General features: G+C 38.5%; 1 protein-coding gene and 1 long non-coding RNA gene across 2 annotated transcripts; one reads left to right on the top strand and one right to left on the bottom strand.

Moving 5' to 3' along the window:
• Positions 1–822: 822 nt before the first annotated feature.
• On the top strand, positions 823–15,448 carry slc34a1b (solute carrier family 34 member 1b). The gene is made up of 10 exons (XM_048167275.1): positions 823–1,116; positions 1,313–1,456; positions 4,029–4,140; positions 4,240–4,435; positions 8,965–9,057; positions 9,144–9,222; positions 9,973–10,140; positions 11,229–11,345; positions 12,228–12,352; positions 14,281–15,448. The coding sequence occupies exons 1-10, from the start codon at positions 993–995 to the stop codon at positions 14,839–14,841; spliced, it is 1,719 nt and encodes a 572-aa protein (XP_048023232.1). The 5' UTR covers positions 823–992; the 3' UTR covers positions 14,842–15,448.
• LOC125253340 lies at positions 11,139–11,684 on the bottom strand. The gene is made up of 2 exons (XR_007181412.1): positions 11,475–11,684; positions 11,139–11,380 (listed from the first exon to the last, which is right to left on the bottom strand). It is a non-coding gene; the product is annotated as an uncharacterized LOC125253340 (long non-coding RNA).
• Positions 15,449–19,378: the final 3,930 nt, after the last annotated feature.

Here is a 19,378-nt window from a genome sequence, read left to right as displayed (position 1 = left end):
AGAGAGACATGAACACAATTATTAAGCTCTGCATATCAAATTGCTCTGTCACAGCTAAAGTATTTTAAATAAAATGGCTTTAGTAAATGTACAACTTTTATTTCCCCATGTTTGTCTATTTACTTTTTAACTATGCACTGCATAATGAGTGACTTTGTCCCCCAAACTGAGATGGCATGAATAAATGCTGGCTGATGAACGAATATATATGCAGCCATGCAGGTGCGCAGAGCATCATTATATGATGAGGTACGTATTGACCATGCTGTTTTCTTTTTATCTTGTGTTGTTTGTAATTTCTTCACAATCAAGGCTGTGGTTGTCAATAGAATTATTCTTAAATCAAAAAGAGGATGAAAAAAGAAAGAGAGACAGGAATGAAGCAACTCAGTATCGTTCCAGGAGAATGAGCTTTTAATGTTCAGGAACATAATGAACTTTATAGTTATTAATGTTCAGTTTTCAAACAGGAAAACTGCTTTTTCATGAAGAAACACTAAATTAAATGGCGGTAAAATGCCTCGGGATGGTAATAAAGCAAAAGTGAGACATTTTCTTACAATGATGTTTATGTTGAATGATGGTTGTAATTAAATCAAATTTGTTTTCGCTTTCTGAATCCTGGATAAGTGAAAATGGATCTTACTGAGGGGGATAAAATTAAAGCTAATTTAAATTTTGATTGAATTCACAAGTCACAATTTGTTGCAAGCTGTACTTTTAAAGAACTTGATCAGCTCTGTCAATATATATATATATTGTTTTATTAAGATAATATCAATAAATCAATAAAATGATTTCTTTCCCAGAGGTAATCTATGGCAAGATTCCCCATAACGTCATCTGAGCCATAAAAGAATAATTTTACCTGTCTTACAAGAAAGATTTCAGATCAGTCTGTTAAATAGTGGGTGAGTAAAAAAATGTAAGAATACTCAATAAAACTGTATTCCTGAAAAAATCTTTAAAATAGACTTTTTATCCAGAACCATATGATGGGGACGATGGGAAAACACATCCTCATCAACATTTGCAAGATACCTCTTCTTCTTCTCTTTCTGTACATGTTCATCTGTTCTTTGGACATCCTGAGCTCAGCCTTTCAGTTAGCTGGAGGTAACCTTTAACACCTTTTTGTTTTACATTTTCCACTGTTCACTGATATAGTAACTGCTGTAAACACAATATTTCCTAATGATGAAATGTGAATGTGAAAGCTGGTTACTTTGTGACCACTAATTACTAATCTCAACATCACGTCCTCGGAGTGGAAATAAAAGCTTTGAGTGAGATGTGTTGTATCTTTGGACAGGTAGGGTTGCAGGGGACATATTCAAGGACAACGCAGTCTTTTCTAACCCTGTGGCGGGACTGGTGGTGGGAATACTGGTTACTGTTCTGGTCCAAAGTTCCAGCACTTCCACCTCCATTGTTGTCAGTTTGGTATCCTCTGGATGTAAGTCAGATGCAGTTGTTACAAACGGAGTATCGCTCTACCAAACCTAAAAACCTATATATTATAGAATATTATCATTACAAAAACAAAATGTTTATACAGCACTCTGGAATACTCAATTAATTGGGACATCTAGTGGGCTGATATTTCCTACTATTAAGTTTGTGCGTCGAATATGCTTTCCTAAAGTAGGCAAAAAGCAGTAGGTGGAATGAGTAGTATGTTCGAATTCGCAATATTATGTTGAACAAGTTTATGGCATCAGTCCGCTCAATCAGTTTGCTCATCTATAACTATTTTTGTGTCTCTTGAATCACACTGTGAAATTGTTCTTTTTTGTTTCATACAAATGCAAATGGTGCCATTTTATTCTTGTGTAATTAAAATATTACTGTTATAACTATTATTATAGCCTAGTAATGTTCTTCTTTTTGCTATGCTGATTGCTGATATACTTATGCACACCGATCAGGCATAACATTATGACCGCCTTCCTAATATTGTGTCGGTTCCCCTTTTGCTGCCAAAACAGCCCTGACCCCTTGAGGCATGGACTCCACTAGACCTGAAGGTGTGCTGTGGAATCTGGCACCAAGATGTTAGCAGCAGATCCTTTACGTCCTGTAAGTTGTGAGGTGGGGCCTCCATGGATCGAACTTGCTTGTTCAGCACGTCCCACAGATGCTTGATTGGATTGAGATCTGGGGAATTTGGAGGCCAAGTCAACACCTCAAACTTGTTGTTGTGCTCCTCAAACCATTCCTGAACCACTTTTGCTTTGTGGCAGGGCGCATTATCTTGCTGAAAGATGCCACAGCCACCAGGGAATACTGATAGTGTTAACAAAAGTAAATGTGACGTAAAAGCATGCCGTTTTAGCTTGTTTTGATCTCTCATCTTTGAACTCTTTTACTGTGACTCATTGTTCCCCGGAGAACGATTCACGGTACCCAAGGCTTCCTTGTCCTAAGTCCAACTCCGTATCAGCTGAACTACCGAGCAAGCTTGTTATGTCAAAAAAGCGAAACATATGAAGCTGGTTAACCGATGTAAAGTCCAAAATATTTTCTTTTACAAATCTTGCACTTTGGTAAAAAGCGTTTTGAAGTCATACCATAATATTGTTCAAGGAGATGTAAAAACAAGTCTTTATTAATCCATAATCTGACCCTGTAATCATAACTGTGTATGAAAACAATTAAAAGACTTGCTTTTACTGCCTCTAGTGTTCATTTCTGTTGGAAACTGCAGTGATATGTAGGCTACAAATTGGTACGTATTTTGGCGACTTGCGAAAACGTTCCCACAAGTATGTCTTTCCATGAGACCAGGTTGGATGGAAGGCAGGTTTCCCAAGGTTTCCCAGCAGAACATTGCTCAAAGCATCACACTGCCTTCTTCCCATAGTGCATCCTGGTGCCATGTGTTCCACAGGTAAGTGACGCACATGCACCCGGTCATCCACGTGATGTAAAAGAAAACGTGAATTATCAGATCAGGCCACCTTCTTCCATTGCTCCGTGGTCCAGTTCTGATGCTCACATGCCCACTGTTGGCGCTTTCAGCAGTGGACAGGGGTCAGCATGGGCATCCTGACTGGTCTGCAGCTATGTAGCCCCATACGCAACAAACTGTGATGAACTGTGTATTCTGACACCGTTCTATCAGAACCAACATTAACTTCTTGAGAAATTTGAGCTACAGTAGCTCATCTGTTTGATTGGACCACACAGGCCAGCCTTCACTCCCCCGTGCATCAGTGAGCCTTGGTCGCCTATGATCTTGTTCCTTCCTTTGACCACTTTTGATAGATACTGACCACTGCAGAACAGGAACACCCCACAAGAGCTGTAGTTTTGGAGATGCTCTGGCCCAGTTGTCTAGCCATCACAATTTGGCCCTTGTCAAACTTGCTGAAGTCTTTAAGCACATCAGCTTTGAGGACAAAATGTGCACTTGCTGGCAGATATATCCCACCCACTAACAGGTGCCGTGATAAAGAGATAATCAGTGTTATTCACTTCACCTGTCAGTGGTGTTATGCCTGATCGGTGTATATATATTGTAATGAACTATAGGTGAGTTCACGCCATGTCGTAATTAACATCCACATAGTACTCGTAATTACAATTTGTAAACTGGGAATTTTCGGAGAGCTCCAATTTAGGCCACGTGACCACTATACCACCTGGGCACCGCAGATTCATTTTGACATTGATTTTGTTGCCATAGAAATGCATAATTCCGAACAGCTCAGAGTAGAATGTCACGTGTTGTCATTTTGTAATTACAGTAATTATGGCGTGAACGCAACATATTTTACTCTTAGCGGAAGCTTTAGGATAATATATATATGCAGGTAAAATGATAAAATAATTTAAACTCAAATCATTATATTTTTATTTATTTGGTGAGTAGCCATCTAATACTTATTTCCTGAGAATGAACATTTTGTGCATGATAGCAGGCTCCTGGGTTTGTTTATCTTCAACTGCCTAAGGATGATTGTTGTACTTAATGAAGCGTGACTCATATCTATCGATCGGCTTTCTACATTTTGTATTTCATACAGTGCTGGATGTTGGATCTGCCATTCCCATCATCATGGGATCAAACATTGGCACATCTGTCACCAACACCATTGTGGCTCTGATGCAGGCAGGGGAGAGAGAGGAGTTCAAACGGTAGAGAGAGCATACAGTACCTCACAGTGTCAGCATTCAACCATCAATAAAAAGTTTGGAGCCCTTCAATGACATTTTTTTGTGTGGGGACTGTTTCAGAGCCTTTGCAGGTGCCACAGTGCACGATTGCTTTAACTGGCTGTCAGTGTTGGTGTTGCTGCCGCTGGAAGCCATCACTGGCGTGATGAGGCTCGCGTCGGAGGCGGTGGTTGAAAGTTTCAACATCGTGAGCGGAGAGGATGGTCCAGAGCTCCTGAAAGTCATCACAGAACCCCTCACCAAAAGTATTATACAGGTGCAGCTTTATTCTGTTATCAAATCTGATTCGTTGATAGGGATATTTGTTCCGGGACCAACAAGATTACCATTCTTTCTTCTGTAAAACATAAAAGAAAAGTTTTGGAACATAGTTGAATGGCTGTCAATTTGGAAAAATCCACCATAAAGGTATCAGAAAAGTGGTCCATATGACTCATGCTCTTTAGAAAAGTTTTCTCAAGCTATACAATAAATGTTTCAGATAATATTGTTCTACATTTTGCTCTGTTCTTCACATAAATCTGGCTTCAGAAAGCTTCAAGGCTGTTTACACCAAAGGATGATAACTATAAAGCATAATCATTCTACATTTATGAGAATATGGAGGCACACACTATAACTATAACTATAAAGACACAGAGGAACAATATTGTTGCAATCACTTTCAGAATGATATTTTTCAGCTCATGAATGATAAAAAAACACTGTCAATCAGAATCCACACAACTATAAAGAGCTTAAAGGGTTAGTTCACCCAAAAATGAAAATTCTGTCATTAATTACTCACCCTCATTCCACACCTGTAAGACCTTCGTTCATCTTCGGAACACAAATTAATATATTTTTTGATAAAATCCAATGGCTCAGTGAGGCCACCATTCCCAGCAAATTAATTTAGACTTTCAAATGCCCAGAAAGGTACTAAAGACATATTTAAAACAGTTCATGTGACTACGGTGGTTCAACCTTGAAGCAAAAAACAAATTTTTTGTTTCGAATCAGTGTTTCGGAACATGTATCAAACTGCCAAAGTCACTTGATTTCATTAAATAAGCCGATGATCTCTGTGAACCTATGAATCAAGTCCATAGGTTTTACCTGATCTCTGATACATTTGTAGATGTTTTAATTAGACATTAGTAGGCCTGTAATTAAATAGAATAATAGTAGTTAATAGTCTCTTATTGGCCTGTTTAGCTGAGCCATTCATGGAACAAACAAAACAAGCCCTGAAAATTGATAAAAAGGCATTTTATACACTTATACACTTGATATTCAATCTTATTATATGATTTATAGATTTTACTTTCAATAAAACATTTGCAATGGGTTTGTAAAAGTTGTTTATTTGCATGAGCTTTTATAGCAAAACACTGTTCTGACCAGGATTCGAAACCAGTCGAGAACACTATCCACTTCCCCACACACTTCCTTGTTTGGCACAAACAACATGTACGTTATAATTCGTCAACACTTGTCTGAATCATTGTCAAGGCTATTTCAGATCAACCAAGGGACCAATTGTGTCGGATTGTTTCGAAGCCTCGACACAATTCAGCTCATTTGCTTCAACTGTTTCAGTGTTTCACGAAGCCTCACTCAGCCCATCACTAGTTCAGAGATCATTGCCCTCGCCCCCGCCCCCAGTGGTGAACCACTGACATTTCGAAAGCCTCGTTTACTGAAATCACGTGACTTTGGCAGTTTGATACACGCTCCGAACTGCCGATTCGAAACAAAAGATTCATAAAGCTTCGAAGCTTCATGAACCAGTGTTTTGAAATCGGCCATTGCTAGAAATCATTGAATAAAGTCATTATTTTGTTTTTTTTGCCACACAAAAAGTATTCTCGTCACTTCATAACATTAAGGTTGAACCACTGTAGTCACGTGAACTGTTTTAAATATGTCTTTTGAACCTTTCTGGGGATCTGAAAGTGTTAATTATCTTGCTGGCAATGGAGGCCTCACTGAGCCATCGGATTTCATTAAAAATACTTAATTTGTGTTCTGAAGATGAATGGTCTTATTGGTGTGGAACGATATGAGGGTGAGTAATTAATGACAGAATTTGAATTTTTGGGGTGAACTAACCCTTTAAGCATTTAAAGCAGCAGACAACACAAACTGCAAAACAGAACATAATGTTAGTGCATTGGTGTGGACGCTAATATAGTTATTGATATAGTTTTCTTCACAATTTTTGTTGTTGGTGTGAACAGCCCTTTAAAGTGCAGTCACATTTACTGTTGTTCGGTGAAATTTTCGCAGGGCAAAATCCAGTCATTTTGACATAAATCCACACAATGGTGAATTTCACATGAGGGCAAAAGATTTATGCTCACAGATTCCTCAACAAGTTCAACTGGTCACATGAATTCACAGCGTAGGCCAACAGAAAGCTGCTTGGTTTATGTGGCAAGCAGGGTGCGGCTGAGAGCCGTGGGAATGGAACGAGGCTGGTGGCGTGAGTGCTAATGAGTGCTACACTGGTCTCGAGTCCCATGGAGGAGCTCCGGAAGGATAAAAGGAGGAGTGACAACAGTGAAGAGTAATATGCATGGGACATATGCAATGTTCCCTCTAATTTTTTTTTCTCGCTGAGCAAAACTTTTCTCTGTTGAGCGCACATTTTGGCCACCTGAGCAAAAACTTCCTTTATATCAGACCTGTACAGTGAACGTAAACACACACACAAAAAAAGGTTTTATCATGCAACTGTAACATTTAACTTTAATGTGCTGTTTCTATTTTATTTGACCCTTCAGTCACTAAATTAAGCACATTTTAGGTTACTTGAGATTTTTTCACATTGCTCCATTAACTGTACTAGTCTTTACCAAGAAATTCTATTAAAAAATAATTTCTGTCCTCCTGCAGACAGTTCAATTCTTTTTAATAATATAATATGAGCAGTTACAATGATGGTTTGGGTCAACCATAATGTGTTTTTGTACAGTCAATTATTAGCAACAGACAGTGTTAAACCATCAAAATTATGTTTATTGCTTATGAATTTCCCAGATTTTATATACCAGGAGGTTAAGATTTTTCTTGGCAAGGAACCCTAAACAATCCCCTTGTGAGATCATTTTTTTATTAGGCTTACATTATAATATAATAAAATATAATATAATATTTAAGTATTTAAACTGATATACAGTATTATATCAGTTTAAATGCTTCCATTTGTTTTAATATATTATATAGTTAAAACAAATTGAAGCATAAAACTGATAGCTAAATATTTTTAAGAAAAGTGAATGTTAACTCGTTTATAGTTATCTAAACATCCCTGAAACCCACACCACCACACACAAAAATCTATTTAAACTGAGGTAGCCTATATCACTTGTTCTATATCACATGTATTTTGAGTTTGCAAGCTACACCTGTGGTGGGTGTGGAATTGTAAATGTCTCAATTTTGTTAGCATTCTGTGCCCATCATCCGTTATTTCCGCCACTTTTCATTAAAACATGACGTTTTATTTCACATTTCTTTTCGTTTCGCGTTGCCTCTCGTATTGATGTATTTAGTCCGCAAACATTACAGTATTCTTACCGCGACTGTTTTGGCTCAGGGCCAGCCAGCTCACACGCGCTCAATCGTTCTTTTTCTATGAAACCTGTAAACCGCATTCACCGGTTCCAACTCTATAGCGACAATAACTCTATAGCGGTTGTCCAGAGCACTGCAATTATTTCTCATTTAAACTACTACAATCATTTTCATGTCTGTTCTCTGCGCGGCAATTATTTCTTCTGCGCAGCCGCGGCTTCAGAAGTGTGCGGCCGCGCACGCGCGCAGCTTAGAGGGAACATTGGACATATGGTATTTTTGAGTTTATGCGGCAGACCGGCAGTAGTCCGTGAGGGGCTGCTGCTTTACTTTCATTTTGTTCTTTATGTTTATTTTGTGATTAAAGTTATGTTTAACGTTCGTGGATTCCCGCCTCCTTCTTCCCTGAACTCAAATCTTTTTACAGTTTGAAAGTGACTTGTGTGTGATTTACAGGATCACTACAGTCAAAGAGTATAGAAACCAAGAGGCGGACCTCTGATGCTTTTTTGGTAACAGCCACTAGGTGGCGCTTCGATAATGGCTTCGGCAGCCATTTTGGCATGAAAATGCCAATTAGACAACAACACAGATACACAGAAACAGACAGAATGACAACGAAAGTCACCCAAAATCGGCAAATCTCACAGCCAAATCAGAAGCGCAATAGAAAATTCATCATCAGTAAATTTTATGACACCTACAGTAAATGTACATCTTATACGTCTATCTTATACGTCTATAAGTTTTATGTTATCAGTTACTGAATCCAACAAATACACATTTGAGGTATTTTAAGCCTACTTTATTGAGTAAAGAAAGTCTTTATCGCTACTTTTATTGTGCTCTTATTTTGTTATTTGACCTTTTGGAACTTGACAGCCCTTCATAACCATTCACTTACATTGAATGGAAAAGATCAGCGTGACTGTTCTTCAAAACATCTCCTTTTGTTTTCCACAGAAGAAAGAAAGTTTGGAATGACATGACATGAGTATAATTAAATAATGAAAGATTTTTCATTTTGGGTGATTTATTTCTTAAAGTACACAGCCAGTTGGGTGTCATTATAGATAAAAAGAAAACTGGTCATTAGTTTTCTTGTTAAATGCTTTGGAACTTGTTAAAACTTGTGTAGCCTAATTAAATATCGCACTGTTTGCCCTCCAGTACTGTCATTAATCTTAGAGTTTAGAGTTAAAAGACATTTTTTCCCCCTTTCAGCTGGATAAGAACGTAATCATAGGTATAGCAACAGGCCAAGAGGTGCAGCGCAATAAGAGCCTGATAAAAGTTTGGTGTCAGACACGGATCACGGTGAGCGATGTCTCTGTTTGCCTACAGATGAAGATCTTTGATGTACTCTTGCAGCACATGACGTTATCTAAATTTTTTATCCACAGTTCCAAGAGAATATTTCTTTTGCGCCCTCAGAAAACTCGACAGTACCAACCACATCACTTTACATGAATGCTGAAAAATGTGAGTCGAAACTCTATCAAATTTCAAAGGAATAGAGAACAAAATGGACAAAAACACAGCAAATAGCCTTCCTTTGATCAAGTCATTTCATGCATATATTTTTAAATAAAACAGAACTGTTATCCATTCTATCTGGCTTCAAACTTTAAGATTTCTAATATTAGAGCAATGCCTTATTCAAACAATGCACCCTTTTTTCAATCCTTCTGTTGACTGTTTGGCTCTTCTGCATTTACTCGGAATTCTGTCTGGGCTAATAACTGTCATTTATTCTGTATTAGTACATCCTGTAAGACAAACAGTCACTGAGTCATATGCTTGTGCAAAAGACTAACTACACATTCGACATCAACAACAGTAACAAACAGCGTACATGCTGTATTAGGAAACAAGATGTTTTTAAACTTTCAATGAGCTTGTGAGTCACCCTGCCTCATATATTGACTTTGAGGCAATATTTTTATCATCCTTTGAGAAAAACATAGGTAATATATCCATATTTATCAGGGGACAGTCTTACTCAAGCCATCAGTTACAAATTTTTGCCTTATTTCCAGAAGCCACTTTTTGTGATGCTTAAATAATGATTTTTTTTATAAGAATCTGAAATCCTCTTTCTACTAACACATCCCATAATCAGCAGCTGATGGGCTAATCATGTTAATATGAACACATGCCTGTCAATGCGTGACTGACGGGCACATTTCCACAAGAGACTGGAGATGTAAATGCATGTGTGTGTTGGAGCAGGCACTCATCTATTTGTGGAGACGGGATTGTCTGATCTGGCTGTGGGCTTGATTCTGCTGTCTTCCTCACTGCTGGTGCTTTGCACCTGCCTCCTGCTGCTGGTTAAGCTTCTGAACTCCCTTCTCCAGGGACAAGTGGCCAAAGCTATCCAGAAAATCATCAACACAGGTGAGAACTACCAGTTTATATGAGATTGTGAGGAGGTATGTGAAATGTTTTTGAAGATTCCTTAGATGTTATTTTTCTTATTTGACCACAGATGTCGCTATAGTGCATCTCAACACAATGTTATGCTCTTATGAATCCTGATGGTCTGATCAGAACATCAACATTTATGAGATTTATTCTGAAACGTTTAGATTTTTTTTTTTTTTATTTGTCATAATATAGTTATATTGATCTGTTGGATATTAAAAGATGTATATTTTTGAAAAATTGTATTCATTAGCGATTATTTTCTATCTGAAAAATGTCTAATATTCCTCACACATTATCCTCATATATTAATATTATAATTCATAGACATATTTCTTGTTTTTATGAATTATTAAAAAACTGATATGATGTATTTTTGCAAAACTCAGATAAGAGTTGGGATACAGTAAAGTAATTTTAATTTGCCAACTTATTTAGCAAATATTTCTGTTTATTTACCTTAATAATTGAATGCTGCATAATTATTTTGTACATACTAAACTCATCTCTAAATATGTCTTAATCTAGGAGTAAATCCACACTGCCCTATTGAAACATTTTCCTTATGATGGGGTTAATGGCGGAACCACCCCTTAATCAGAACCTAAATTGACCAAGTACAACACGTTCCTGGATCAACATTTTTGTTGACCCTGGAACAACATTCCAATCAACCAATCAGATTTGAGTGACAAGTTTACAGTTTATGTCAAGATTAGGCTTACAACCAGGGCTAGGTGGTTCTTTATCAGTGATATTCACCTATCATTTCCCTCTGATTTCAGGGATAACTCATGGGTAGGGTTTAGGTTTGAAGGAATGTTGAAGGAATGTTGTTCCAGGATCAATAAAATATGCTGACCCAGGAACCCGTCTAACTCTTACAGTCTTTGAAAGAACTTACAGACTATAATAAGCACTTTCCAAGAGTGCTACCCTTTCCAAAAGCATGCAAAGAATTTCATCCAGTCTTTCAGTTTGAGGAATCCCGAAAAGACCCTCAATTATATTGGAATTTTTACAGCATTTTCAGGAGATGTAAACAAAACACTTTCCTGCAGACTTTCCTTTTCCGTTTGGATGGTTGACTGGCTACCTGGCCATTCTGGTTGGTGCTGGCATGACCTTTGTTGTTCAGAGCAGTTCGGTGTTCACTTCTGCCATCACTCCTTTGATAGGTGAGTCCTTCTTCCCTTAGATGACCAGGCTGAACCTAGGGGCAAGAATGTTAGCAAAGTGCTTTGAATTTTCAAATTATCTAGCTGGGCACCCAGATGACCTGAGAAATTCATTACACCCAAGATCACCTCTGAGTAATGCACTAATATTTGCATTTAGACACCACTGAGCCTTAGAGGAGTTAATCTTTAGCCCTCACAGGGTTGACTTCCACTCATTCGTATTCACTATGAGCTTTGTGCCCTGGGAATAAATGGTCTGTTCTGGCCGATGAATAATGTGAAGGTTTACTCAATGCAGTAACTCATGCACTCGATTTCCCAGCGAAATGGCAGACTAAGTTGTTGTGCTTCAACAAATAAGAGCAAGGGAGAGAGAAATGAAATAGGGGAAGGGAGAAACAGTACCAAGAGAAGAGAGATGTTCACTTGATGCTCTTAACCCTCTCTAATCCACCTGCCCTTCTGATGGCTAGACAAGTGATGGTCTAACAGTGCTTCTGGATTTATTGTAATTAGTAACACAGTGATTAGACATTCTAGTGAGGCATGACAGATTATGGATCCACAGCTTCCTAATTACACTGCCTGGGAGACCACTAATCCCAAGGAGCTTTAGAGCTGCCACAGAAGTCATGCAGACAAAATTTTTCAAACATTATTTCTTCTTTTCAAAGGCAAACACAGAGGCAGTCTTTTCAAACAATTGAAAGCTTCTAGGAGTCAATGACAAATAAGAGAGTCAATGATGGTGTCACTGATCATGGTCATGCATGGTCGTCCAATTTGCTCTTAATAAGGCTAGATTCACCTTATGGGAAGGTCTCATTAGTAACAGAAATCATCAGCTCTGGTAGACTATCATGTTAATTGTGCTTTCAGGTATTGGTGTGATAAGTATCGAGCGGGCCTACCCTCTGACCCTGGGATCCAATATTGGAACAACCACTACAGCCATCTTAGCTGCATTAGCTAGCCCAGGAGACAAGCTAGCTGCGGCCTTTCAGGTGATGCCATTTGAGACCTGAATTCTCAATTAATTAAACAGTGACTGAGTTAGAGGACTTTAGGAATGGCGGATTGATCTTAGAATATTGATGCTTCCGATAATACATAACGTTGTATCCTGTCACTCACATAAGATTACAGTAATTAGCAAACAACAGCGACCCAACTGTCCAATCAATTCCCGATGGACAAAGTCCCGTCCTACAATTTTTTTTCTCGTTCAAGAAGTTCGCTCAGATATGTCAAATTAGGAAAGAAAAGACAATCGAAGCCTCTGTTTCATGTCGACTTTAACAAATGATAAAGCAGAAGTTTGATAGTTTGCAGTTTAAGGGCCAGATTTACTAACAGCTTGCACCAGCGCAAACCCTCTTGGCATTAAAAAAAAAAAAAAAACTACTGTCGGGATTTACTAAAGACACGCAGTGCAAAATTAGCACTGATTAGGTGTGGACTGAGTTGTTTTTGCGGCAGACATTATTGCATATGCATTTGTAGGAGTTTCCCCTTTAGACACAAAATTATGGGAGGAGAGTATTTAAATGAATCACGCAACGCGATTTACTAATGTTTGTGCTAGTCAATTTACTAGTATTTGCACCATTATTTAACGCCCCAGAAAAGCATGTCTTAACCCATTTAGCAACATGACTGCAAATGTTGCTGCAAGGAGGAGACACAACAGAAAACAGAGAGCAAGTGGTAGAAGGGAGAAAATATTTCCCACTTGTATTAATTTCTTTGGAATGCCAGAGGAAGGCGTTATTCTAACATATCATTTACCAAGCCAAAGCAATTGTCAGATTACATGTAACAAGTTGCACCTGTGTCGACCCACACCTGATGAGCATCAGATCTGCTTATTTGTGACCCAACGCTAATTTGGATTGGTGGATTGCATTGGTGGATGCTCTTGGTGAATCCTCTTGGTGAATCCTCTTGGTGGATTGCATTGGTCATTATGTAAATGATTTGACTACGTCTGTGTTCTTTCATTTGCGTGTCAGCAGCAGATCACGCGCAAAACTTGCCACTCTCATCAGCGCATTTGCGGAATTAGTATATCATAGGTGATATTGGCCTTGATAGTACTAAGGGGCTGAAAATAAGTTGTGTTGCTCATTCCTAGAAAACTCAGAGCATGCAGAACCTGATTTCACCAAGTCCAACATGTTCCTCAACATCTTTGATCAACAACATTCCAATCACCCAATCAGATTTGATGGACAAGTTTGTGTCAAGTTTAAGGCCAGAACACACCAAGCCGACGCCGACGAACTAGTGGCAATGAAAGCAGACTGTGGGGTTGGCTCACGTCGGCAGTGTCTGTGTCCTGTTGCCCTGACACACCAAACCAACGCTAAACAGCTGACGGCCAAGTAGCACGTCAGTTCTGCGCCTGCGTGAGATGAAATGCCTTTACGTACCAGCAAGTGGCAGTATCTGAACAGCCAATCAGAATGATCAGATGGCCCGATGGACCGACGAGCTCCAAAGGCGATTCAACATTTCGAATCGGCCGAAAAAAAGCCGACGAGGACCAACTTCAGTCGACGGTGCAGAACATACTGTGAAACTTTAGTCGGCCGATGAAGAAAAACTGCCCGACGGCCGACCGTCGGCTTGGTGTGTTCCTGCCTTTAGGCTTACAACCAGGGTTAGGTGCTTCTACATCAGTGTTATTCACCTATAATTTCCCTCTAATTTTAGGGATAACTTATGGATAGGGTTAGGTTTAGGGGTAGGGATATGGTTGTGTTTAAATTTTCGGACAGGACTGTTCAACAAAATATGTTGACCCAGGAACGCGTCTTAAATTGGCAAAATCAGGACGTGCCTCAGAGCACAGACATACAGATAGTCTGTTTGTAAAGCAAATAAAACCATGTTTCATCCCTCATGACACTCTGCTCTTTGTCTCTCTTAGGTTGCTCTAAGTCATTTCATCTTCAACATTCTGGGCATATTGCTTTGGTACCCAATTCCTCTTAGCCGTCTCCCCATCCGCATGGCACGATATTTGGGTGAGCGGACGGCAAAATATCGGTGGTTTGCTGTGCTGTACCTGATTCTGTGCTTCCTCCTTCTGCCATCAATTGTCTTTGCCCTCTCCATGGCTGGATGGCAGGTTCTGGTGGGTATCTGTGTACCATGTGTTGCTGTCCTCCTCTGCATTGTTGTTGTCAATAGACTGCAGTCACAAAAGCCTCACCTCCTGCCTTCATGGCTGCAAACCTGGGACCACCTACCTCTCTGGATGCACTCACTCAAACCAATGGATACCATCATCACAAGAGTCACATTGTGCTGCAGGAAAGCCCGGAACAGTGATCAGAGACACACGTCTCCCGAGGATCTGCCACAATTGAGAGAATATGACGCTGAAAAAAATCATGCGCCTTTGGCACAAAATAGCCCAGCTTTGATTTATGATTATGAGACTGAGGCTGTTTTTGACACATTGAATGGCAAGAGCAGCAGGCTATAGACTATACATGGTCCATTAAATTCTTTTTGGTCCTTAAAATGATTTCTCTTTTCATATTGTGATTCAATCGGTTTCCTCTCTGCACGTTTTTTTGAAGCTAAACTACCTGACACAGCCGCAGAAATGTATTCATACAATGGTATATAAATCAGGGCCTTTTACAAAAATATGTTTCATTTGTTCAGTGAGAGGAGATGCTTAACATTCAAATAAAATGTTGATCGTCACCATGAGTGTATTATATAAGCTGTTATGTTCTATTAATTTTATATCAAGTTAATTATCAAGCTAAAATTTAAGCCTGTGACCATGTCTAAATACAGTTTAAAACCACGGTGTCATAACGCTGTCTTGTAAAACACCCACGAACATGATGAAGAAGGTACTAGGCAATCTTTAATAAATCTACAAGCAAATAATCCAGACAGAGAGAACAGCTACAACATCCACACATGAACAAGTAGCAAGGGAAACAAGGGAACTTGAATACATGTGCTAATGAGGTGATTAACGAAACACAGCTGACAGAGATGACTTAAATCAAAAACCATGACAACAAACTAGTGGCGGGAAATAGTGCAAGCAGGAAAACAAAGTCTAAACTGAATGAAAGTATGACACACGATTTCTGTGATTTAGTATAATTATAATAATTATTATTATTTTTAAAGTCCCCGTAGTCAATAATTTTATCCCTTAAAACTCATCTTTGATCACCAAAATTACATATTTTAACCTTTTTTTCCTGTGAAAAAAAAAAAAAATTCTTCATGCCTTTTAAAAGCTTGAATGTAACTCTTCACCCTGGCCTCATTTAATATATGCGAATCAATGAATATGTAAATTAGTCCAGACTTGCACGAACTCAGGGATCCACTCGGTCAACTTCTGCTGCATTCACACGGGGCGTCGGCGTTAACGCTTCTCGTTTACTTTGAATGGGTGATGTCATGCGTTGCCGAACTGAATTGTGGGTTCTGTCACGTCGCTTCACTCATGTTGCAAGCGGCAAAAGTTGAAGATTTCTCAACTTTTCAAGCGCCGACGCAGGCGTCAGCCAATCAGATAGCCACTTGCATTCATGCAACACCGGAAAGTAATGTGATTGGCATTTATCACTATAACGGTCACGTCAACACAAGCTTCAGACACGCCCTTCATCAAGCGTTAACGTAGACGCCCTATGTGAATGCAGCGTTACTGAGGTAAATGCTGCACAATGGTATCACTCATTACAACATCAGACACATAATGATAATTAATGTGATTAGCCTTTTGCTTGCCTATATCAAACAGCTAATAACGTGTTGCTAATGTTACACAAACCATGTTCCCGTTCGCCATGTCAGAGTCAGACAGCTGCCTTCTAACAATCAGTATCCTTAGAAACGCTTTGAACAACTCAGAACGTCAGTGAAGAAAGGCATATAGTTCATCGTAACATCGTAAAATACATCATACACCGTCATATTGCTAATTGTATTGTAAATAAATTTGTAAATCTACAAAATGTTCATATCAACAGAACAATATACTGGGATGACCTGGCTTCTCTCGAAACTCCCCTGCTAGTTCACTTTTAATGATATGCTAAAGCCCACCGGCACGTTGACGTGATTGGTTACAAGGTAGTTTGTGACGTCACAGCGATTTCAAACCGCTTCTTTTTTTCCACTGCAGTTTTAAGGAGAAAATACTCAGCAATGGTGCTGACGTGAATTTGCACATGGTTTGTCTTAAAGCATATTAAAAACACTACATAGACATATAAACAAAAATAAAACAGACAAAATTTAAGAAATAAAAACAAAATAGGCCCAGTTTGTATGGAACACCACATATTTTACTGATATAATTTTAGTTCCACTGCAAATATGAATATGGTTGAATTAATGGCCCGTAATAAACAGAAGACTTATTTTCAGTCAAGCTCAGACTATATGAACACTTTTAAATTGACTTTTTTTGAGTGGCCCCTGTGGCTTTACTGAGGAGTCAATTTTAAAATGCACAGATTCAGTCCTCAGAAGCAATGACATGCATAGTCAAGCATATAAATGTATAATTACAACAGGCTTTTCAAAACGGTCATTTTCACGTGGAATTAAACTGACTGACATTTCCTTGAGATCAACTTGATGCATAGAAGTTATTTTCCTATTAAATATTATTTAAATAAGTTTATTCATTATAATTTAAAAAAAAAAAACCAACATAATAATAAGACTGATGCAAATAAGATAAGGTTGACCTGTCTAATATTTTTATGTGAAAAATCTATATAGAACAAGACCTAGATAGCTGCATAAATTTCAGACAGCAGCACATTCACTGAGAAATAGGCCTACTGTGCATGATGTGGTGTGGTCTCATGTGATGTTACATATCCGACACGTTCCATGATTCCAGGGACAGCAAGTATGGACTTTGAGGAACGCCCACACAAACAAGGTTGTGAAATGAAAAGTCAAAATTCCCCCTTTTTTTTTTTTGTTATTCAGTGGCGAATTACGAGATGCCAGAACTGTGAGATGTACTCAGAATTCCAAGAAAAAAAGTCAAAATTTCAAGATGTTAACTCAGAATTCATGAGAAATAAAGTCAGAATTGTGAGAAAATTATAGGTTTATAACTTGCAATTCTGAGTAAAACCTGCTCTGGAGTCAGCACCGTGTCCTAGCAGCACAGGGTTCAAAACTGTCTCCTTAAGTTTATAACTAAGCTTAAGCTTCTTCTTTTCTTTACAGAAAGAAGAAGTGACAATTCCATAATGTGATTTATTTTAAAACGTGTATGTTTTCATTTAGTCGGAACAAAAGTGGCGGATATGTTACTTGTGCCTAGTAGCATGTACTTATTATTGTCATGTCAATGTACAATGACAGATCCGCTCTGATGTGGTGATCACAGATTCATCTGTGCAGAAGAGCAGTATTGAAGCACAACCCTCATAAAAAATAACTCCACAAGAAAATTGCAATTTTATGTTTCAAACAGAGATGGCGATAGAGAGGCAGAAGTTCCATACTGCAGCTTTAACCTTTGAGTGGTATGGTCCCACATATGGGATTTTTATTTCTGTGTCCTGAGAGTATGGTCCCACATATGGGATTTTTATTTCTGTGTCCTGAGAGTACGGTCCCACATATGGAATTTAGAACGTTCAGTGACGTCACATAACTTCCAGATTCAAACTTTGCTTTTGTGCTTTGGCTGTGAGACAGACCCACTCAGTGTTTGTCAAATAGTATCACAAGTATGCAGTGTTTTCAGCCACATTTTTATTTTTTTAAGGTTTCAGGCATATAAATACACATAAGCACCATTAAAACAATACATTTAGAGTTTGTAAAATACACACTTATGTCAGACATCAGTGGAAGCAGCAATAACAATCCAGTCAAATATAATTTGCCAACTTTTATTCATATCACACACATATAGTGGGCCTAAGTAAAGTTTACTCTATTAATTAATCCAGTTCATCGGCCACTTACTTGCATGTATTTTCGGAGAAACTGATGAATGCTGTAAATCTGACTGACAGGACTGTGCGAACTGCAGCACAAACTAAGATGGCGGCACCCATTTCAGGTTATAGATCAAAATAAAGATCATTTATAAAGGTTTTTAAATGACTAAACACACTCACTTACACATATTTGAGAATCGGAATATCAGATAGTTGATGACATGGTAAGCAAGTTTGTGAATATTTTAAATAAAAAAGGAAAAACAAAATAATAGCGATACATCTGTCATACAGTGCTATTGTCGCTGCGGTGTGTCACGTGACAAGCATGATGTGTCGCCATGGAAACAAAAGCAAACGTTCTAAAATAATGGTCGCCTTAAAAAAACTCACTCTGGGGGGTCAGCTAGAATACTTTAAACTCACACTTGAAAGGGTTAATAGAGTGGTGCAGGTATGATGTCGTTTTGTAGGCCAAAACACAGAAACGTTAGCAATTTAGCACTTCTGTTTTTTTGAATGGGATTTTGGTTAAATGGCTAAAATAAGGTCTGTGGTGAACAAGCTCAAGACACTTTCAAGTTTTATTCTACAACATTATATATATCAGTATTAACACACTCATGATTTTTTTTAAGCTGTTATATGTCTTGAAAAGAGCGGTTGCTAACAAGTGGCTAAATGGGACTACAGAGGCTGTCGGGGACATTAAACGTCATCACGCTGAACAGGTAAGCTCAGTCAGTAACCTCAGTGAAAGAGTTGTCGGAAGCCTAATGATGGTGACTTTGAAGTCGTGAGACCATGGTGTAGTTTATTTATAGCCTACCTTTAGCATTTTACTTATCTGCATTTAGGCTACTTTTGCACTTTTGTAGATCACAGAGCTTGTTTTTTGCAATAATCCAAAAGCCTATGGAAAAAATCTTTTGTATTTTTAATCGAGGAACCAGTGTGATGCTAACTGCCGATTGGCCTACAAAGTGACTTCATATCTGCAATGCTCTCTTATGCTTGTTGTCCCATTTTGCATTTGAACCCTTTTCTTCAGGTGTAGAATGTGAA

Source organism: Megalobrama amblycephala, linkage group LG18 (genome assembly GCF_018812025.1).
Source record: "Megalobrama amblycephala isolate DHTTF-2021 linkage group LG18, ASM1881202v1, whole genome shotgun sequence".
NCBI classification, from domain to species: domain Eukaryota; kingdom Metazoa; phylum Chordata; class Actinopteri; order Cypriniformes; family Xenocyprididae; genus Megalobrama; species Megalobrama amblycephala.
The sequence above is the reverse complement of the archived record's forward strand: the minus strand, read 5'-3'. Positions and strand labels throughout refer to the sequence as shown.